Consider the following 23,485-nt stretch of genomic DNA (forward strand, 5'->3'; position numbering starts at 1 on the left):
CAGTGGTCCTAGACCTATATTTAAATTGAATTAATCAGAAATATTTCGATTTTACATATTATTGAAAAAATTACACAACATAAAAAGTGCAACAAACGACCATGAACTCGATCACCATATATTTATTTAAAGCAATTTGGTGAAAACCAGACAATAAATATCATTAGCAAATTGAGAGAGGTTGCTCCAGAAGGAGACCCGCACACCGACCACGCACAACCTCACGTTGTCGGTAACCTTTTAACGCGTCCGCGCGCCGACCGCTTCTCACTAGGCATTGTTTACAAGCCTGGAGACGGCCGCGGACTGTTTGGCGCGTTTTGCCGATTAAACCCCCGGAGCCCGTTTGAAAATATGACTAATGCTAGTAAGTGAATCCACTTATTTCTGAGAGTTTAGGAGGGCTATTCGATTATCTCCTTGTGTGTGATCACCCATCCAATAGGTTACATCTGGCTATCGATATAGTTTTACTTTGCCCAACGCTCCGGCATCACATTACCCAGACACGGCCGCACATTATAGGCGCTTGTGTCGGTTTAAACCTACTAAAGCGTCCTTATTAAACATTTTCTATGCCTGTGATAAAGTTAATTCGAACACCTCTGGAAAACCAAAGTCCTTTTAGAACCCGTTTTGACCCGGTTATAACAGCAGTCCAACTCTGCTTTTTTGGAGAAGCGCCTAACACAGTGGGTTTATCGTTCTTTCTCCCTGGGTGTGTAATATGTTGATCGCATTTCAACGTTAACCCTTGGCCTTTTATCCATGCGAGGAGAATCCACAATTAAGCTCCCCCTTCTTCTTTTTGCAGCTGGCTTGGAATCGTTATCATCTCCTTGACGCCACCGGGGTACATTAATTGGACACTAAGTGTTAAGGTAATCACCTTATTCACATTAGTGCGCATCACTTAACTCATAAGTTTTTGGCCATCTCAAATGTTTCAAGTATGGTTTTTTCTCCTCCTCTTTTAAGATCACGTTGGAGACTCATATCCTCCTCCTTGGATTCATTAAAGGAACCACGGACCTCATTGCTCACTCCTAATTGATGGGTGAGATTATATTGTCATTAATACCTATTGTGTTACGACCTTTAAGTTTTTAATTCCCTAGTGCAACGACTTGACCTCTGGCCCCCCTCCTTTTCAGGTTGCCCAGTTCAGTCCTGATGAAGATCCGCAAGACCGAGGAATCAAACCCCCCTTATAGTCACAAGTCGGATCGAAACGTCAACGCCCAATTAATCTAGTCTGGACCCTTAACAATTTTCATGTGCCATCCTAGAATTGATTTCTAGTGAGAACTGATATAAACGTTTGTGTGAATCCACTTGGGCCAGACTTCCAAAGGACGGTGATTTGCAACCGTTCCTTTTGCTTTTGCTTTGACATATTACATTTTCTATATATATTTTGTTGAAGTATTCTCCTTCGTCACTTCACACCCGAGCACCCTGTTTCACTGCACGTCTCCTTCTGGAGCAACCTCTCTCAATTTGTTAATGATATTTATTGTCTGGTTTTCACCAAATTGCTGTAAATAAATATATGGTGATCGATTTCATGGTCGTTTGTTGCACTTTTTATGTTGTGTATTTATTCAATAATATGTAAAATCGAAATATTCCTGATTAATTCAATTTAAATATAGGTCTAGGACAACTGTTTTTTGTACCCTAATGGGACCAGTCTCGCCAGATCCCCGGCTTACAACGCACCCCCACACGTCTTCAGCACCCCAGGCACTGCCTCGCCACAGGACCGCTGTGAAGTATTCTCCTTCGTCACTTCACACCCGAGCACCCTGTTTCACTGCACGTCTCCTTCTGGAGCACCCTCTCTCAATTTGCTAATGATATTTATTGTCTGGTTTTCACCAAATTGCTTTAAATAAATATATGGTGATCGATTTCATGGTCGTTTGTTGCACTTTTTATGTTGTGTAATTTATTCAATAATATGTAAAATCGAAATATTTCTGATTAATTCAATTTAAATATAGGTCTAGGACAACTGTTTTTTGTACCCTAATGGGACCAGTCTCGCCGGATCCCCGGCTTACAACGCACCCCCACATGTCTTCAGCACCCCAGGCACTGCCTCGCCACAGGACCGCTGTGTAGGTATCTCACCCTGATGCGATGGTATAGTGCTGAATGCGCCTGCCGGGTGTATGGTGTCCAGCCCACAGAGAGGATCTCAGCTCCTGGAACCACAGCCCATTCTAACTCTGGGCCTATGGTCCGGGCCAGTTTGCCTGGCAGCGTCCCCTCCCGCCTCACAGAGGCCAATCACAATTACTGGCCTGGCACATCTCCGGCCCGTTCACCATATGGGAGAGGGGTGCCAGGGCGCCAGGACCACCACGGGCGCCAGGGCTGCGTCTGGGCCGTGCAGTATTAGGCGTCTCACCTTAAGGCTCACCAAGGTGCTCAACATGATTGGCCGTCGTCGATTCGTGGGGGCACCACACCATGCAGGGAGACACGAGCCAGTGGGGAGGCCTCCCCATCCAGAGGATTCTTCTGGGAGGCACCCACAGCCAGGTAAGCCCCCTCCGGCAGCAGGCTCACACTCTTCCCAGGCCGCAGCCCCAGGACGGGGGATGCCCCCTCCCTTCCTCCAATGCCGCAATCTGGTCTTTCCGTCTCGTCAGTCTGCACAACGATCCGAGGCGGGGGTGTCGGACAGACTCCGGCCTCCAATCGGCCCAGGCTCATGCCACGCAACAGACCATGTCGGATCCCAGTGCAGCAGCCATACGTCGTCGCCCCTCGCCACCGCGTCTGCAGATTTATGTTTTATTCCCCCCTCCGGGTCATCAGCATAATCATCGGCTCCTCTGATGCGCTGCGATGGACAGGATTATGACGGATTTAAGAGTTTTTGTGGCGTGGACGTGTGGAGCTCAGTTAAGTTGCATCCGCCATGTTGGCTGTCCAAGACAAGCCCCCGAAATTTGACCTTTTTGACCATCTTCAGCCTTTGTTTGTCTGCAAAGTCTATTGCTTTCTATGTATATGCACATTTTGTCTGCTATTTTGCAAAATGCTCTGCGATCCCACACATGAGCGGGACAATTCCATTCAAAGAGCTTTATTCGAGAATTTCTCATAAAAGCAATACACACAATAATTGTTATTATCATACATCATAAAAACAATCAATTTAAAAAAGAAAAAAAAAGAGATAAGCATAGTTACAGTAAATTTGCACAGTCCCAGTATCACATCATCTAGACGGTTAACTCCTAGGCAACGGTGCTCTGTCTAATAGACCATGCCCAACCCAAGAATTTGGCGGTTGCAACAGTCATTTGGAGACAGGAACTAGTGGAGATGATTCTCATAGCTACAGTACCATTGGAAATGTTTAAATTTCTGCAAGCCGGTGCTAACCAAGTATGCCGAGGGGCAGTATAGGCCTTGCAGGAGAACAAGAAATGCCCAATGGACTCCTTTGTTATTCCACAAGCGGGACAGGTAATATCAGTGGACCCCCTCCATCTCCCGGTTAAAGACCTTAAGGGGAGGGTGCCTATCCTCAATTGGAAAAAAAGTTTCCTGTCCCTTGGGTTAGTTATAATGTCCCAAAATGATTCTAGTATAGGGAGGGACTTGACCTCCAAAAAACGACCAGACATAGAACCTGCATCAGATTTTCTCCATGCCTGTTCGGACACATAGGCCCAATACAATTCCTTAATTGCTTGCTTACTAGGGAAAACAGCTTCATGTGGTGTATCCCATAGCATCTTTAGCCCAAGCGTACATAACAATGCTCTAAGTTTGGTCAACCATTGGATCTTGTCAAAAACATCAGCCTTAATCACTGCTGCAAAGCCCTCAGCATAGTGCTTAAGTTCTGGTGTAGACCAGAGCCGCCTCCAATACAAGATCGGGCGTAATCTTGCCAGATCCCCTACAGCCTCCCTTCCCAGATCATATCTCATTGGTATCAAAGGTGTACTTTTAGGGAGACCGACTAATGACCTAAGAAACTTGTTCTCAGACATCTGCATCGAGTTAAGGTTACCAAATCCCCACAATTCTGCACCATATAGTGCAGATCCCAAAGATTTTGCTTCATACACCCTCAAAACTGGTGCAATGGGTTTCGACTGTGATTTCCTATGCTCAAGCCCAAGGATTCCAGACACTTGCCTATGCTTTAAGGCAGCCAATTCAATATGCTGAGCCCATCTTAAATCATCGGTTATATGAACGCCCAGGTAAGTGAAGGCTCTGACTACATCCAGGGGGCGTTGACTCAAAAACAGCCTGGGTCTGGCACTGCGATGCGGGTTAAAAAACATAAGTTTGGTCTTTGCCACGTTTACTTCCAGGCCATAATTCCTGCAGAAATCGTCAAAAATACAGAGAGCACTTTGTAGGCCACTAGGGGTCTTAGACAGGATCAACGTGTCGTCAGCGAACATCAAGATCGGAAACTTGATGCCCGCCAACGAAGGTGCGTCCACATTCGAAGCCAGTATTCTGACTACTACCCCACTAATAAATAAAGAAAAGAGCAGCGGAGCCATCGCACAACCCTGACGCACGCCCCGTTCTACTGGGAAATCATCAGTAGTCTCGCCCTGCGTGCCCCACTGTATCCTAGCGAAGTTATCCGCATGTAACCGCATAACCATAGTCAACAAGTCGTCTGGCAGACCCAGGCTTCTTATTTCAGACCACAACTTGGACCTAGGCACCAGGTCAAAGGCAGCCCGCAAGTCTACAAAAGCAGCGTACAAGCTGCCTCCACCCAGCGCCACAGTCCGCCATTGGACCATAGTAAAACGGAACACCTGGTCTATCGTGCTAGTAGCCCTCCGGAACCCTGCTTGGTAGGGTGATAATGCATTGTGCTCATCCACCCATTCCATGAGTCTATTTACAACCATCCTCCCCACAACATTTTGTATTGTCACTATCAGGCTGATTGGCCGATAGTTCCCAGGCGATCCCCTATCGCCCTTCTTGAATATGGGAATGATGATTGCACCCCTCCAACTCAACGGTATCGGTGCTCCTTGGGCAACTGCATTAGCGAGGAGTAGGATGTATCTGCCCCATCTATCCTTATCATAAATAAAGAGATCTGCCGGTACCCCATCCATCCCAGGGGCTCTACCCGACGATACAACACTTAGAGCCAACAGAACCTCATTGAGGCTAAAAAATGGCTCATTTGGGTAGACCTCCTTAAACTCTTCCATCTCCCTGCCAGGATTAGGATCAGCATATTGAGGTTTAAAGTATTTGACCCAATCCTCCTCCGGGACAATTCATGCTTAGGACTTTGAAGAGGATTTCCTTGGAAGAGACCTAGGATTAAAGTTGAGAAACCTTTCTTTCTTTAGCCAGAAGTACTTAAAGAGGCATATCTTGTCAACATTAAGCTGTGAGATTGCTTCTGTGTGTTGGTGCAGTGAACGTCAATTTTGCCTATTTCCGTATCCTGTCCTAAGCACTTTCCATAAATATCAGAGGTGTGTGGCTTTGGTATTTTCTATCAGTTTAAACTTTTCTTTTTTCTGTGCTCTGTTTCTATCTTTACCAAGAAGATTATATTGAAGGCTGCTCTTAAACCCAAGATACATATGACTTCATGCCTCTATTTGTGTGTTCAGAAACTGAACAATGAAACTGAACAGATGTTTTAGATAGAATATTTTTGTAGCAATGCATCTGCCAATAGTAAAAAAAAAAAAATCCATTGTGCCAACCCAACAGATTCCACTTAACTGCATAGCTTGCTGATGACTTATCTTGTAAGTTGTGTAATAAACTAATACTGAAAGTAGGGGTGGGCGGAACTTGCAGAGTTTTACTCAGTGGTATTCTTTGGAGTTACACAAAAACTCTGCGAGACTCCGCAGAGTTCATCGGGCGTAATCGACATTTCGCGCTGCTTTTTAGCACCAGGAGCTTGTTCTGTGTTGTAAAATCTGTGCTAGTGGCACAACGCAGCGCACCAGAGGGAGCTGCTTCTTTGTTGCTTCTCAAGTAGATTTTCTACTCGAGCGTGCAGCTTTCTCATTGCGAATGGTCGTGACCGCCCTCCTTGAGAAAATCTCGACATATGCTGTCCTAGCGTTTGAAAATCACACTGGGGATGCCAATTCTCGCTTGCACCTACAAACGTAATGTTGGTGCATACGAGAAAAACGCTGCCACACGGCTGTTGGCGAAGTTTAACACGGAGTGGGCAAAACAACCTCTGTGAACTCCACCAGCTGGGCGAAATTTATTGCCCCCCCTAATTAAGAGACACTGTGGTAAGTACACTTCATGTGTGTGATAGATCTTATTATTGGTCTGTGCATGAGTGTAGGCAGTGTAGTCGGGTGTTTTTCAAAAGCTTGTTCTGAAGAGCAACTTGGAGTAGCTGTTGTAGGTGCAGTTGTGTTATTGTGCATTCCGGAGTTCCTCTGTTCATCCAGGTGTCTGTGTGCACATGTATCTATCTTCTAGAGGGTATACTATTAATTAGATCGTCAGCATATGCAACTTTCTAAAGCATATTTCTATACAGTGGTTCTGGATCTGTGATAATGACGCAAGTATATGAATCATTCTCTTTATGTCTCTGTTGTAGAACTGTAGAGTTTGGCTAAGCTAGAAGTCTGACATTTCCTATGCTGTCACCACCCATGGATCTGTACTGTCAGGTAGCTGACTGCCAGATTACAGAAGTGTGAAATATAATGAGCTAAAAAAAACAAATTAAAGAAGGTAACTGGTGTTTCAGTGGCCTTACTTAGTCCAAATCTTTCTCTGTTTAGCAACACTTACCTGACCCGGTCTACATTGGTGACCCCAGAACTCACTTTTTTAGGTCGAGCCTGGAGCAGTGCATGCGCTGCTTGCTCGACTTTTAGTAAGGGGGTTTTAAAAGTGCTACCCACAAGCTCTTCCTGGCCTAAAGCTTGCGTGCATGTGCGCGTAGCCGTAGCCGCCTTCTGCCTTTCTTATCTCATACAGTTAGCCGTCATGGCTCATTAAGTGCTTTCGCCCGCACACAACTCCCTCCGCCTCTCCCTCCCGCTGCAGCCCCCATCGATGCATTCCGCGCGGCCAATGCTTTTTCCCCTCCTGCAGCTGCTTTTATTTTTGCCGCCCCTTCCTCTCACCCCTCTCCGCCGTTTGTCATTGGAGTGTGTATTTACATCTCTTCTGATTTTATGTTTTCTTCTGTGTCTCCGCTTCTGTTTTACTTGGTGTGCGTGCCATGTCTCTGTCATTTTCACTATGCCCATCTGTGCCTACGTCTCTTTTCTGCTTTGCCTCTCTTTCTCTCCCTTCCACTGCCTCTCCCATCCTGCTTGTTTTAAAATGTATGCACTCTGGCGCCGCTCTCCCTACCAGGCTGCCCGGTTCCATGGTATTTCCATTCCTGCCTCGCGCCTTCCTTATTCCCTCCCCGCGCCTTCCTTATTCCCTCCCCGCCTCCCTTCCCACCCTTCTGTTTGCTATACACACCTCCAGCAGCCCCTCTCGTGTTTTACAGTGCCTGCTTGAGGGCCCCCCCACCCCTCCTTGGGCATATCGTGGTGTGTGTACTATGAGGACGTTTTACGGCGCGCAGCCCAGCGCTTCTCAGAGGCGCTACATGTGTAACAAGGGCGCAGTCGGCTCGGCCTTCTGACATCTGAGCCCTCGGATCACGGAGCAACTCAGCGCCCTGATTAGGCACATCTGTTGTAGGGCAAGTTATTGCTGACAGGTTGTGGGACCCAAGGCACTGGAAGTTCTAGTGAGAACAGAAGAGCTCTCCACCACCTGCTGTCACCACTCCAGCATTTTATGGTCCGAATTCAGAGACAAACAGGGTTTCTCGGAATGTTTTGATTTCTGCATTGGGTTCCGAAGCTGGTTTCCGGTGCTGCTTGTGGTAAAAAGCTTCGACGCCTCGTCAGCGGTAGTAAGCGCTATATAAATGCAACTACAATTGCTCGCCCTAACAAAGTTCACTTTCTCCAACGATGCTGGCTGACTGAGGTCTCAGGAGCATCTTGACCTAAGATGACTGACCCTTGTAACAAGAGCGCCCTATTCACTGCCAGACCCTGCGTCCCGCCCTCGGATGTCCCCTTCCAAACCATGTGACCGTGAACTTAGGGTAACAGTTTCACTTAAGGACGACAAGCCTTAGAGAACTCCTCCCCTCCATCTGAGAAGGGTGGGTCGTCCAACTGAAGAGCACGTTTCTGTTCCACCAATATCCACCCTCCCCGGTGTCTGCCTGGCTCACTAGCGCTCTGAAGTGACTGCAAGGTGGCACTTAGCACTCTGCAAAATAACCAAAATACCTGGGCTAGTAGAAGGGGGGAGAGTGTCTTTGATTGGACAGGTGAGGTTAGTATGACTAACCTTTGTTTAGATAATATATTGCTTCTACGCCAGATAGGCTTTTTGGCGCTAGTGACAGTGATTCAGATCATAAAGTGAGCAACTAGAACTTCAGCTGACAACAAAGCACCTCTCAGTTGCCAAGTTGAAAACCGTGGTGATGCCATTCATACATTTGTATAGCAAGCGATCCACCACTTTCATGGGTTAGCTTCCAGGTGTCCGGGGGTTAATTCCACAAAGTCTCCAGGTTTCCATCCCAGAAGGTGTGTGGTCCGGCCCTATCTCAGTGGTGTGAAGGGATCCGCAGATGCGTTTGATGAATGTGTTTGTTCAGTGAGCTGTGGTTGCTGCGCTCACTGCATGACTTTACAAAATGTATGTTCCACCTTGGACTCCTCTTGGAACCAGCAGCGAGTCACACTGATATCTTCAATATCTCCTGCTAGTTCAGCTTTATACCCCCCCCCCCCCCCCCCCCCCGGCATTAAAACAATGGCTTTCCTATTTCTTTCCCTCCCTTCAATGTCCTCCCACTCTCTTGCCTGCCTCTGTCGTCCGATCTCTAACCCTGGCTTTCCTCCCCTCTCCCTCCCCAAAAGTCTCTCGATCCTTTCACATTTATCCCCCTACTTGCTTCTTCTCGCCATCTGCTTTTTCTTTGTCTCACTCTCTCTCATCCCTTTGCTTCTCCCTCCCTCCACCCAGCTCATCTGCTGCCCTCTTCTTCCCCCATCACACTTTCCTGGTTTCCATTTTCGTATCCCTTTGTTAAATTGCATCTCTTACCAAACTTCCCAAAACCTCTGGCAAAACACTTATATAAGGTCCCAGAGGCGAGACCTATTGGCTATGCCAATGCTTGTCTTGAATATTCATGTAAGATTGGAATATTAATAAGAAAACATTACTGTTAAGGACACTTCCCATTTGTGCAGTTGTTCTCAATAATGCATTTCTTGTCTTTGGTCAACAGGGGGGAATATGGGTTGTTCTGTATTGCTCCACACTAGTTTAAGTACCATTATAACCCGCTTCACTTTTAAACCCTGATTTCACATAGGTTTGTGTAGAAAAGCTGCTCCCCCTCAGCTCCTTCGCAAATGCATTTCACCAGGCCACTTACAGCAAACAGCCCATGTACAGGAAAGCCATCTATGAAGTCCTTCAGGTAAGCACAACATCTGCACATTTTTGTTTGTCAAATTCATAAAGCATCTTACAAGGAGTAGTGAACACAGGAAGTACTATCACGATAAATTGTGAAAATATTTAACAGCTCAAGGATTGTGCAGGAGAGCAAGTTAAAGAAAATGATTGACGAAAGGTAAGGGTCAAGTGAAATCAAAGATTGCACAAATAGAGAGATTTAGGCTTTGGGAACCTTGGAGTGAAAGTCCAGAAACTTGAAGAAGACTGAACTAGAAAAGCAGCTCAGAGTATATGAGGCAGTGGCTAATGGAAGGCAACGGAAAGAAAGGGGAAGGGAACATTTTGTAAATACATTTAAAGACAGTGCATGGTAAGCACAATGTATATTGAATGGAGACGGAAAACATTGATTTAAAATTCATAATGAGTCTAGATGGTCCACATATTGCTTCCTTTTGAGTGAATTGAATAACAGAAGGAGCCTAGAGTGAAACTATCCAAATATTAGCAATAGTTATGCCAGTGTTTTGGGCGATGGAAGAGTTTGGGAATGTGAAACAGAGATTTCAATGTAGGATGAAGAGGTGAAATAGATCAGAGAGTAGGGAACAAAAGAATATCCTTACTGTTATATCCAGTCTCCCTTGCTCCAGAGGCATGACATGTTTTGACTGTAGGGCAGCATCCTGTAATGTTATTTTGCACAGCCATGGAAAAATAAATGAGTGCAGAGCTCCCACAAACACCCGAAAACTCTCTGCACCTTTCTCTGCATCTTTCTTTTATTGCTCACAGCTGAATGTTCTTTGGCTATCTGGTGGGTTTATTCTGTTTTTTGTATTTGTTTTCAATCTTTGGTCTCCATCTGGGAATGGTGTGTTTTCACTTTTGTTCTGCGTTCAGTAGTACAGTCAATAACTGATTTCAGTATGGGTTAGTGAGTTATAGTTTTGAACATCTGCCCAGGTTGGCAAATTCAGTTATAATTAAATTCGATTACGGTACCACTTTCTAATTACAGCACTTACAAACAACTGACGTGCAGTATAAAGAGTTGCTTGCTCAAAAGGTTTTATTAGGTTATCATAAAGAAAGAGCGATGAGCATAATAACATGGTGTAAAATAGTTCGCTATTGATAAAGCCATAATAGTGGATAAACACTAATATACAAATGAAAAAATGACAATGTAAGCAACAGATTGTGAAGGATGAAAGTGGGCTTGACCCCAAGGTGTTAACCAAAAGAAAGAGGTAAAGGAGAAAGAGGGACAAAAGAGGTTGCCAAAACGATTTGTCCATAACGCTCTGACCATGGAACTGGAGATGCCGGATTTTGGAAATGCCATGGGCAACTGTACCCCCTTAGAAAATAGATTAATACTCTCTAATAACAGAAGAAGAATAAGGTGGGGGGCAATTTAGCAGTCACACGATAAGCTATCCACACTATATACAGCAATTATTCCGTCCCTATTAGAAATGGGAGAGGCCGTCGCAGCAGAGGGTGTTTTACTAACCATCAACCGAGTAGCAGATTCGCATGCAGTATTAACATTTAAATTGGTTGATATATTTTATCCAAAGATTCCCTCTCTGCCGAAAGGCTAAGCGGGCCCTGATAGATGACATTAAAGCAAAGCATAGGTCCCTAACTTGACAAATCCGGGTGCTGTAGAAAGAAAGTGTCCAACAAGCAAAAAAGACCTGCGAACAGGTTGGATGGGATGCCTTGACTGCCCTATCCAAAATAGACATGAAGGCGTTTTGGTCCATAGTCGGTACAGGCAGTAGCGAAGGGAAGCCTGCCAGAGAGCCTATCCTACCAGCAGATGTATGGAAGACTAATTTCCAGGCTTTATATACTACAAAGGAAGAAGTTGGCCCAACTAATGAAACATCCATAATTTCTTTGGGGACTATTCATGAAAAGGCCCCTGTGATTACTTTGACTGAAGTTTTAAACGCAATAAGCAAGCTTCCCTTCGGCAAAGCACCGGGATTGGATAAGTTACCGGGGGATCTCTTTCGGGCAGAACTAAAAATATGGGGACCCTACCTGTGGGTTTTATTCAACGCTATTATGAAAGGTATGCCGACCCCCGAAACCTGGGTAGGGGCAGAAATTATCCCAGTTTTTAAAAAGGGTTCATCCCTTTTGCCTGCAAACTATAGGCCGATCAGTATGATCGATGTCACCCAGAAACTGTTTGCCTGGGTACTCATTGATCGCCTCCAGGTGTGGATGGAAGAGTATGAAATTTTGAGCCCCTATCAAGCCGGATTCAGAAAAAACATTTCCACTGTCGACCAAATATATAGATTCCAACTTTTATATTGAAAAACTGTGACAGTAGAGGGTGGCAGTTTCTTTTTAATAGTTGTGGATCTGAAGACCGCTTTTGATTTGGTGCCCACAGCTAAATTATGGGGTGTACTTAGAAATCTGGGAATCCCCCCTCTACCTCCTGACTTTGCTTTTGTTATGAGATTGCTTGAAGACCACTTTGCCCAAGTGAGGTTTGATAAATGTGACGAACCAACCTCCTGACTCCCAGTTGACAAGGGAGTAAGGCTGGGTTGCATGCTTGCACCCACCCTGTTTTGCCTCTTTGTTAATGAATCAGTCACCCAACTCATTGAGGTAAAGGATAACGATGCCCCGAAGATAGCACGTACAAAGGTACCAGCAATGATATTTGCGGACTACTCCCTCTTATTGTCAAAGTTGCGCATGGGTATCCAGATGGTCCTTGATAGCTTTGTTACCTACTGCAAACACAGGGGGCTGGAGATTAACACACAGAAGACTAAATGTATGTTCTTCAACCCAGCCAACACTTCACGTTCTAACCCTTGTTTAGATGGCACTCTGCTTGTGAGGGTGTCGGTATTTAATTCCCTAGGTGTCACCTTGACTCAAATCTGGAGTGAGGGCCGCAAATGGCCAAAGCAAGTCTCAAGCTAGCCCAGACTGTAGGGGGAATTGGAAAACTGTACAGAAACTCCTACTACAGCTGGGCCGATAGCAGAAATTTACAAAGTGTAAGCAAGGGGTGCGACAATGTATGGGGCTGAATTATGGGGTCATTGTTGTTCTGGTAGTTAGAGTAAAATAGAGAATAATTTTATGAGGCAGTTGTTGGGCCTCCCAGGCCCCACCCCCCCCCCCCCCCCCCCTCCCTCCTCAAGGCCCCCCTTACTCCCCTACGGCTGGACTTCTAAATCAGACCAATTGGGGATGAGATTGGATTTAGACCCCTAACTTTTTGGCACAGACTATGGGTGACCTCGGAACTGGCTGTTTATCGGTCAGAAATGAAGGAGTTACTGAGCTTCCCGGGTGTAGGTAAAGTGCCATGGTTTGTACATATAAAGGATAAATGTTGTAGGCTTGGAAAAGCAAGTTTATGGAGCAATCCAGAGGAATTATGCTCTGTAATTTCATGCTCAGAATTGGTAAGATTTTACAGGATGCACAAACTTGCAGATGTCAAGGGGAGTTCGGCCTTAGGACATTTGACAGCGGAATTCTTGAAATTCAAAGACGAGTGCATATTTAGAGTCTTTTCTGGATGACATCCACCCAACCCTGGCAAGGAAATTATATGTTCGGTTTAGATTTGGGACCTTGCTGCTCCGTGCTTTCTCTAACAAATGGTCAAAAACTGCATATCGTGGCTTCCCTGCCTGCAACTGTGAGAAAGAGTCAGAGCTCCACGTTTTTTTTCTTTTGCCCTGGCTATAAATCAACTAGACAGCACTGGCTTATCAAACTGTGAAGGAACTTAGGGTTTGTGCACTGCGAGGAGGCATTTAGAGTCCTAAAGTACGATATTTATACGCCCATTGTCTTTGCTGTATCTAGATTTCTAACCTCGATGTGGCGTACGTGCTGGATGTTCCTAAATTTACCGCTGCCTTTAAAGTATATGTTGTCTGCATCCTTTAATGTTTTAACGTCCATTCCGCTGATGAAATGAGTTTTTACTTTGACAGATTGCATGCACAGTTGTTTATGTCCCTTTTGTCTTTTACATATGGGGAAACCTAGATGGTAGCTGGATGAGGGCGGGTTGTTGATTTGAATTGTCCGGTCCTACCACCCTGTGAACCCTGTGATGCACTTTAACGCTGCTAATCTAATAGATTGTATAGCTATTTATGGGGACTTTTTTATGGTACCTGGTTTTGTGTGTGTGGATTTTCTGTGTATGCACTTTCATTGTCCACGATGACCGAAATAAATGTTGTGTATTTGATTGAATATGTCCAGAACATATACAAGCCATGAGAATGAGATAAGAAAACATGATCGAGGATAGTCAAACATTACATATTATCTAGAAGCCCGCAGTACAATTTGGTAATATCTCAAGTGATGGCAATCATGTCTGTTGAAGATTTCAGAAGCTGTTGCCTAAGCACATCTCTCTGGTATGATTACTTTGGGATTTCCTTTTCTTTCAGTCATTTAATACCAGACTCTTTTTATGATAACCTTCCATCTCTGGATTTAAGTTTGATTTGTAACTCCTTATTCCCACTGCCACACTTGCGCTAATCAAGAGCGTGTTGGATTTTGGAAGCAATAAACACCTTCCCAAACTCAGAAAATGAAACTTTGTCCTTTTCTGCAAACAGGATGTCTGGTGCAGGTCGGGCTTGGAGTACCATAGACCTTACAGCAATTAATTCTGTGTACCGAGTAAAGCTCCAGATGTGATTGCTGCCATTTTGTCAACAACTTTTGCTAATTTTCCAATCTTTTCATCATTTCGTGTGACACCCACAGGTGTAATGATTGCTCCAAGAATATCTCCTATTAATCCAGTTTCAGTACTATGTGTTCGATGGCATATGAGCTGCAGATTACACACTATGCATAGATCGCCATCTGGTGTTGGGCCCGGATGTTTGCACTTGTTTTTGTCCTGGAAAGTCTTTGGAAGTCACGAGATAGGTGACTCCTCCTTAGGATGCTAGTGCGCATGGGCAGCGGCTCCATCCTCAGATTGTTTTTTTTCCGCCATCGGGCTCGAATGTGTTTCTCGCGCTCCAGTTCGGAACAGTTACCGATTCCATTTCGACGCGCAATCCTTCACCCTCTATACGGTATTGTCTCGATCGCGAACCCTACTCGTCGCGCATCTCTCCAAGTCGAAGTCTTCGATTCCGGTCGTCGACGAAGGCCTTCGGGCCTACCTGGGCCTTAGCATCTGGCTCATGGAAAGGACGCCATTCAAAAAGTGTCCTCGATGTGGGTCGAAGTTTCCCCACACCGATCTGCATGAGGTGTGTAACCTCTGCTTGTCACCGGAGCACGAGGCCAGAGACTGTCCAGCTTGTGCCTCTTTCCGCTCCAAGAAGACCATTCGGGATCGGCGAGCTCGGAGGACCATGGCTCGCTCGTCCACAGCAATCCCCAACAACATTTTCCAAGAGGGTGTCGACGTGCTGAAGCGGATTGAAGAAGGCCTTGTCAGCGCTTCCGAAGCCGATGACTCAGACGCTGAAGAAATCACTCCGGCACAGAGGGTCGTAGGTAAAGACGTCGACCCCCTCCATACAAAAAAGGCTTCGGTCACACCTTCACCTTCGTGCCCAGGTGCACACCGACACACCGCTTCCCACGCCCCGCCTTCGGGCCCGGCAAAGAAGCCCACTAAGCCTCTGGCTCCAGCCAGCCTACGTCCGGGGCCGAAACTCAATCTTCGGCACCGAAAAATAAACCATCCTCCTCCTCTGTGTCGACCGCTGCTTCCACCTCGAAGCCCTCAACACTGAAAACAAGCACCGACTCGCCGGCACCGAAAAAACACTCGGAGCCGACCAAGAAGCCACTCCCCAAGAGTTCGGACACACATTCTTCGGAGCCGAAAAAATCATCGGGACCCAAAAAACATTCAAAGACTGCAAAACACAGGTCCAGACTCAAAACACTCTGGAGTCGATGCCTAAAAAGTCCTCGGAACCGAAACACTCGGTGTCGAAAAACCAAGATTCATCAGAAGAGCTTTTTCGACCAGATCCTGCTCAAAAAACTCTGGTTAAAGACCCTAAAACTGGTCATTTAACACTAAGCTCCAGGAAAAGACCACTGGACAAGCCTACACCTGCTCCACCACCTGAAAAGTGGGACATTGCCACATCCCCTCTTAGAGTCCCTTCTCCATCTCCACCACCTCCTCCACCCCCTCCTCCCCCACCACCTCACTCTCCTACACTGGTAGACACGATGATGGCACAGGGGGGGTGCGGACGATGTGCCACTAGGGGAACCCAACCCACCTGGTTCCCCTGACCCTTGAGATGACAGTAATACACCTGATGTCCCAAATCTCCCGCAAGACGACATCTACCCCTCTAGGCCTTCCCCACCAGAGTACACCATGGGCTTTATTCACCTCGTACAACAAGCTGCCCAGTACCATGGGGTCAACCTACACACAGACCCCGTCATGGAGGATTTCTTGTTGGACACTTTTGACACCACACAAAGGTCAACATCTACTTTACCCATGCACAAAGGGGTTATTACGCATGCTCCCGATATATTCAAAGATCCTATTAGGGCTCGGGTCATCAACCCTCGCATAGAAAAGAAATACAAAGCTGCCCCTACAGACCCAGCTTACATTAAGGGCCCTGTTTCATTAGACTCCATGGTAGTATCCAATGCCTGGAAGAGAGCTAACTCTCAAACATCAGGTGACGCAGCCCCACCCGATAAAGAGTCTAAACTCTTGGACGCCTCCGGCAAGAGGACAGCCTCACAAGCGGCTAACATGTGGCGCATCGCCAACACTCAGGCCCTGCTAGCCAGATATGATAGGGCACATTATAATGAATTAGAGTCCCTATTGCAACACCTCTCGGACAAATATAAAAACAAAGCCAACGACCTCATACAGGAGGGTAAACTAATCACCAATACCTCCATTCGTTGCGTTCTCGATGTGGCAGATACCGCCTCCAGAGCTGTAAATACCAGTGTGCTTTTGCGTAGGCACGCTTGGCTACGCATTTCAGGCTTTAAGCCTGAGATGCAAAGTTCGATCCTGACCAGCCATTCGACCAACAGCACCTCTTTGGCCCTGATGTAGACTCCTCCTTGGAGAAAATGAAAAAGGACACGGACACAGCCAAGTCAATGGGAACCTTGCAATCGCAAGCTCCCAGACGTTATTTTCGTCGCTCCTCCTCCAGAGACCACTCCAGAGGATACTCATCAGACAACCCTTCCACCTCTTACAAGGCTTCCACCCAGTCAACCTTCACCAGAGGTTACCAAAGAGGGGGGTACAGAGGCAACAATAACAAGGGCAGAGGCAAGGCTAACAACACCCGCTCTGCCTCCACCCCTACCCAATGACTTCCCTCCGCTTCCCCCGGAACATTCCCTGTATTTTCTCATACCAAAGAAGGACGGCTCTCTGAGACCTATTTTAGACCTCAGACCCCTAAACCTGTACATACACTCAGACCATTTCCACATGGTCACACTTCACCAGGTCCTTCCTCTTCTTTCACAAGGCGACTTCCCTGCTAACATAGATTTCAAGGACGCCTACTTCCATATTCCCAATCACGCAGCTCACAGGAAGTATCTCAGGTTTGTAGTGAGCGGGCAGCACTATCAATTCAAAGTGCTCCCGTTCGGAGTCACAACAGTACCAAGGGTATTCACCAAGTGCCTAGCGCAGCACACTTAAGACCACAAATTCATGTCTTCGCATATCTTGACAACTGGCTTATAAAAGCCAGCTCATACAACCAGTGTGTACACAACACTCACGCGACTATCCAACTACTTCATGATCTGGGGTTCACAGTAAACCACGCCAAGTCTCATCTGCAACCCTCCCACACACAACAATACCTTGGTGCCACCATAGACACCTCAAAAGCGATAGCCTATTCCACTCCAGCCAGGATAGCAAGCATGCAGGCTCTCCTCCCCAAATTTCAACCTCAACACTCCCTTCCAGCTCGAGTATTCATGCAACTCATAAGGATGATGGCCTCTTACATATTTATGGTACCTCACGCAAGACTCCAGATGCGTCCGCTACAAGAGTGCTTAGCACGCCAATGGAACCAGGCTCAAGGTCAGCTAACAGATCTGGTGTTGGTAGACGGTCGCACTCATCGCTCTCTGCAGTGGTGGAACACCAACAACCTTTCCAAAGGGCGACCGTTCCTAGAGCCAGTTCCCCAAATCGTTATGACAGCGGACACATCGCTCTCTGGATGGGGAGCTCACCTATCACATCACACCATGCAGGGCAGATGGACACCTCAAAAAAAGTTACTCCACCTGCAGTTACTAGCCATATTCTTAGCCTTAAAAGCATTCAAAAAGCAAATATCAGGCAAAGCTGTCTTAGTCCGCACAGACAACATGACAACCATGTACTACATACAGAAACAAGGCGGGACACACTCTCTGCAGCTCTCTCAGCTAGCACAGAGCATATGGAGATGGGCTATACCACAGAATATATTTCTCCTAGCCCAACATGTCCCAGGAGTCCAAAACACCATCGCCGATCTGTTAAGTCGTCAAACACAACAGATCCAAGAGTGGGAACTTCATCCGCAAGTTCTTCAGCTATTCTTTCAAATGTGGGGGCAACCACAGTTAGACCTCTTCGCCACCCATGAAAAATGCACAAGCTTCGCCGCCAGATATCCACACCCATTGTCCAAAGGCAATGCGATATGGTTGAACTGGTCAGGCAGATTTGTGTACGCTTTTCTGCCTCTCCCACTCATTCCACTGGTGGTGCGCAAACTACAGCAACATTCACTAACTGTCATTCTAGTTGCTCCAACTTGGGCCAGACAACCATGGTACACCACATTGCTGGAACTGTCCGTAGTTCAGCACCAAAAATTACACCACACCTCTTTACCCAGAACCGTGGAGAGATCAGACACCCGGCCCCAGCTCAGCTCAACCTTGCGATCTGGCTCCTGAGGTCTTAGAATTCAGTTACTTTAACCTTCCTCCTGACTGTATGAAAGTCATTAAAGAAGCTAGACGTCCCACCACTAGAGCCTGCTTTGCAGCCAAGTGGAAACGTTTTGTGATATATTGCCATAACAATAACATCAATCCCCTAGACGTGTCTATCCAACACATCATAGGTTACTTACTACACCTCCAAAGATGCAACTTAGCCTATACGTCTATTAGGCTACATCTTGCTGCCTTAGCGGCATATCTACAGAATAGACAGCATCTATCATTTTTCAGAGTTCCTGCTATAAAAGCCTGTATAGAAGGCCTAAAAAGAATAATTCCTCCCAGAGTACCACCTTCACCTGTGTGGAATTTGAACATCGTTCTCACACGTCTGATGGATCCGCCTTTTGAACCTTTACATAAATGTGAGCTTCAATTCCTAACATGGAAAGTTGCTTTCTTAGTGGCCATTACCTCTCTACGGCGAGTTAGTGAGCTACAAGCTCTGACTATTCAGGAACCTTTTCTGCAAATCCATCATAATAAGGTTGTTCTCCGAAAAAATCCTAAATTCCTTCCTGAAGTCATTTCCCCCTTCCATCTCAATCAGTCTGTAGAGTTGCCCGTATTTTTCTCGCAACCGCAAACAGTCGCAGAAAGAGCGGTTAAAAGAGTATTGCTATATTACATCGAGAGAACACAACCCTTTCGTAACATTCATTCAAAGGCTTTATTTCGATAAATCAAATCATAAAAGCATCACATTAATACAAACAGACATTTATACAAAAACAAATTTAAATTAACCATTAGTTTTAGACATTTTTTCCAAAACATTTTTAGAAAAAAAAAATATATATTCTTTTCTTCCCCTTCTTTCCTTCCTTCTCTCTCTTTATTTTCTTTAAATATCAAGGAGAATAAAAACATAGTTAAAAATTTAAGATTTGAGGTTGATCCTTCAATTAAAAAGCAAATTAAACATTAGATGCTAGCCTTTTGGCTCTAATGAACCATGTCCACGATAAAAATTTTGAAAGACCACAAACGTACAATGACCTGGTGTTCGATGTTAGAATACGGAGTGCCTCACTTGAGTGCCTAGTGCCCATACACCGACATAGGTTTGAGCCACGCTTGCCTTGGGCGCACATAGGACGGACAGACAAACAGAATATGCGGTACAGTCTCTACACTAATTTGACAAAAGGGACAAAAAGGAGTTGTCTGGGACGGGGGCTTTCAATGGGCAGTTAAGGCGTGCACTGGAAGAGACCCTACCCTAAATCTAAAATATAGGGCCCTATCATGAGATTTCCATACCAGATCCAGGTAGAGTTCTCGAGATGGAACATCCTTATGTCTTAGGAACTCTTCCGTTAGCCTGCCAAGAGTTGGGTCAGTACTAACTCTATTGGTAACCTAGTTCCAATAGAGGGTCTTTATAGTCGCTTTCGGGGGAGAGGACCGACTATCCCAGGCTTCACTAAGACCTAGCTTACCAAGGAGATGTTTAACATCTTTAAGCCATTTTACTTTATGCCATCCCACCATTGACATTACTTCCGCTACGCCCTTCGCATACTTAGCAAGTTCTGGGACTCGCCACAGTCTAGCCCATAGAAGCAACGGCCGGAGTTTTGCCAGATCATTGATGGGTTGGTAACCTAGGTCAAGCAACAGGGGTATCATTGGGGTACTCTGTGGAAGTGACATAATGCCCCTCAAAAATGTATTCTCAGACCTTGTCTGTAAATCTGTGTTAGATGTGCCCCAAAGCTCTGCACCGTAGAGGGCAGAACTAACACCCTTAGCCTTATAAATGTCAATAACAGGTGCAATAGGTCGGGTCGTGGCAGATCGCTGCTCCTTATACAGCGCCCCTGTAACCCTCTTATGTTTTAGCAGCATTTTATGGAGATGAGGGGTCCACTGCATGGTATCTGAGATACGGATACCTAAATAATCGAATACAGTGACCCTCTCAAGGGATACATTGTTAAGTACGGGGGATCGCCCAAGTTTTTTCGGGGAATTTAGCACTAAAAAGTTGGTCTTGTCAGTATTTATAACAAGGCCACGTTGGTCGCAAAAGGCCTGAAAATTATCTAGGAGGCCTTGGAGGCCTACTGGAGTCTTTGATATTAGGAGCGTGTCATCGGCGATTAAGAGGGTGGGGATTCGCTCCCCTGCCAGGGATGGTGCATCTGATGGTTTTTCGAGTAGATGCTCAACAACCCCATTCACATATAGTGAGAAAAGGGTTGGAGCAAGAACACATCCCTGGCGGACCCCTCTCTCTACTGGTATCCTATTCGTTTTCTGCCCTCGGTGCCCCACCTCACTTGCGCGAAGTTACCTTCATGTAGCCTCACTAGAATAGACAAGATATTACGCGGAATCCCCATATCTGCCAGCACACTCCATAGTTGTCCTCTGGGCACAAGGTCAAAGGCAGTCTTTAAGTCGATGAATGCAAGATAAAGACTGCCTTTGCCTATGACAACCACTTTCCAATAAATCAACAATAACCTGAAAGCCTGCTCTATAGTGCCGGTGCCAGCCCTAAAACCCGCTTGATAATCAGAGAGAACCTCATTATCATTAGCCTATTGAAGGATTCTCTCAAGCAGCACCTTCCCCACAACCTTCTGGGTCTAGTCTAATAAGCTTATAGGGCGATAATTGGCTGGGTCCTCCCTCTGGCCCTTTATAAAAATGGGGACGGCCTCAGCCCCCTTCCAGGATTCGGGGATAGCGGCACCTTTATCAATTGCAGTGAGTAGGGTATGAATAAGCTTCCCCCATTCCGGCAGATTAGACCGAAGCAAATCCCCAGGGATGCCATCAGGGCCAGCTGCCTTTTGGGGGACAGTGCAGCTAATCGCGTATTCAACCTTCTTAGCTGTAAATGGGAATAAGGTGTTTTCTCCAGGTAGTATTAGGGAGCTGCAAGGAGCGGAAGAAATAGCGGTTCCTAGCTGACAAGAATACAGGCTTGAAAAATGATCGAACCAGGTCTGCCCAGTAATATTACAAGTAATAAGTTCGCTATCGGGCCTGTTCCTTGCCCTTATAGCGCTCCAAAAGCGACCTGCATCCCGCCCAGCACTGGCCTCTCTAAGTGTATGCCAATATGCATCCTCCCACTCTTTTTTGGCTTTTGCAACCACCCAATTATATTCTTTCCTGGCTTGCTGGATCAGGGGTTGTAACTTCGCCTTGACAGCCTCAATTAGGGCAGATTTCTTCTGTCTACATTTGAATGTGTACCATCCCTGCTTCACATTGGGCCTCTGGTGCCCTGTTGCCCTACCCCCATGTGTATGCGCCACAAATTGATTACCTACCGATTTTAGGGTCTCCTCGAACAGTGACGTAACTCTAGAGGGATCAGAATGTTCTAAAGAGTACATCTCCATCTCACTTAGCGAGGCATCCACAAGTTGTCCTATAACCAGAACTTTTGCCTCATCTAGGGCAACTTTGCGCCATTTGAGGCGCCTTCCACAAGTAGATGGAATAATTATAGATGTGGACTTTAGGTTGCACGGTGAAGCTAAGCTATTTTGTTTTACCCATAGATGCTTTAGGGTTAAAGACAGGAAGTTGTGATCGCTGTCTACAGTGGGTATTACTACCATATCTAGGACAAATCGCCAAAGAGATAAGTCAAGGAGAATGTAATCAATCCTAGACGTGTGATTCACCCTATTGTATGTGTGGGCGCCCAAAGGATCTGAAGTAGTTCTGCCATTTAGTGCTCGTAAGCCATACTCCAGGGTCATAGCGTTCAACTGAATCGCCCTCTGTGTCCATCTTTTAATTGGTTGGATCGCTAGTATAGGTATGCCCCTCTTGGAATCATCCTCAGTGACATCTAGGATGTCTTCAGCCGCAAGGGGCTCAAACGTACAGTTAAAGTCCCCCGCGATCAATGCTTGTGTACCATCACAGGTATCACCAAGAGCTTTTTCCAGCAGTGCTACTGTGGGGGATAAAGAGCTATCTTTGGTGCCCCTGGCATATACATTAAATATGTCAAGAGACCTCCCGCTGCCTAATCCTCTCAGTGAAATCCTAAGGATATCAGATGAGATACTATGTTTTTGGGTGATGCTGCAGCCCAAGGAAATGCTCACCCATATGAGGAGGCCCCCCGAAGGCCGACCCCTCCCCGATGGTGGTAAAACTGCAGGTAAAAAATACGTTGAATAGCCGACCTAGTTAGGTTCAAGGCTCCATGTTCCCTGAAAAATACGTATAGTGTAAGACTCCACCTGGGTATTCCAGTCTGGAAGAGCTGTTTTCCTGGCAATTCCTGCTATGTTCCAGCTCATAATCCTCAGATCGGGCCCAACAGCCTCCACCTTATCCTGCAGACAGATAAAGTGATCACTAAGTGGTGTTGGTGATTCACCTCCAGAATCAATTGCCATAAATAATGGCGGAAGAGCATGCGATGGAGAAGCCTTGCTCTTCCGGACAGAAGTAGCTGCTGGAAAGATGGAAGTCCCCAAGGGGGTAGCAGATATATTGTTACAATGTGATAAACCAAATCCGGAGGGAGAATTATTAACACACTCCCCCACAATTGCTAAGCAATTACTGGTTGCCTCCACTCGAGATGCTAACTCGAGTCTATCCCCCCTATAAATTACCTCAGGTTGGGCTGAAAACAGGTGTTTAGGAGAAATCCCAGGAGAAGTAATTGGGGATCTGCACCCTTTGGGCCTTCTGCTATCATCTGGGGCTGACAAGAGATTCAAAGGCAAGTAGTCTCTACGTCAATACCTGGTATTGTTTCCGAGGTGAATATCTCCTCTAACAAAAGCAGGGTTTGGGTAGAATCCAAAGTTATCAACTTGCCCTCTCCACAGTTGGTTGCCAATGCTCTGTCTCTGATACCAGCTTAGTGGCCGCGGGTAAAAGTACTCCAAGTCCCGGGTGCTAATTCCACCCTCACCATGCATGTTCTGCTGGCTACAAATAGTCCTTGCTA

General features: G+C 46.1%; 1 protein-coding gene across 9 annotated transcripts in view; it reads left to right on the top strand.

Annotated features, from left to right (window-relative positions):
- Positions 1–23,485, top strand: part of DNMT3A (DNA methyltransferase 3 alpha) — a 1,939,932-nt gene that overhangs the window by 1,211,409 nt on the left and 705,038 nt on the right. For all 9 annotated transcript variants that reach the window (XM_085613211.1, XM_085613216.1, XM_085613220.1 and 6 more), the window contains one exon: positions 9,425–9,532. In XM_085613211.1, coding sequence (XP_085469337.1) covers positions 9,425–9,532 — 108 coding nt within the window. The remainder of the gene's footprint in view (positions 1–9,424; positions 9,533–23,485) is intronic.

The sequence above is a fragment of the Triturus cristatus genome, chromosome 6, assembly GCF_964204655.1.
Source record: "Triturus cristatus chromosome 6, aTriCri1.1, whole genome shotgun sequence".
In the NCBI taxonomy this organism is placed as follows: domain Eukaryota; kingdom Metazoa; phylum Chordata; class Amphibia; order Caudata; family Salamandridae; genus Triturus; species Triturus cristatus.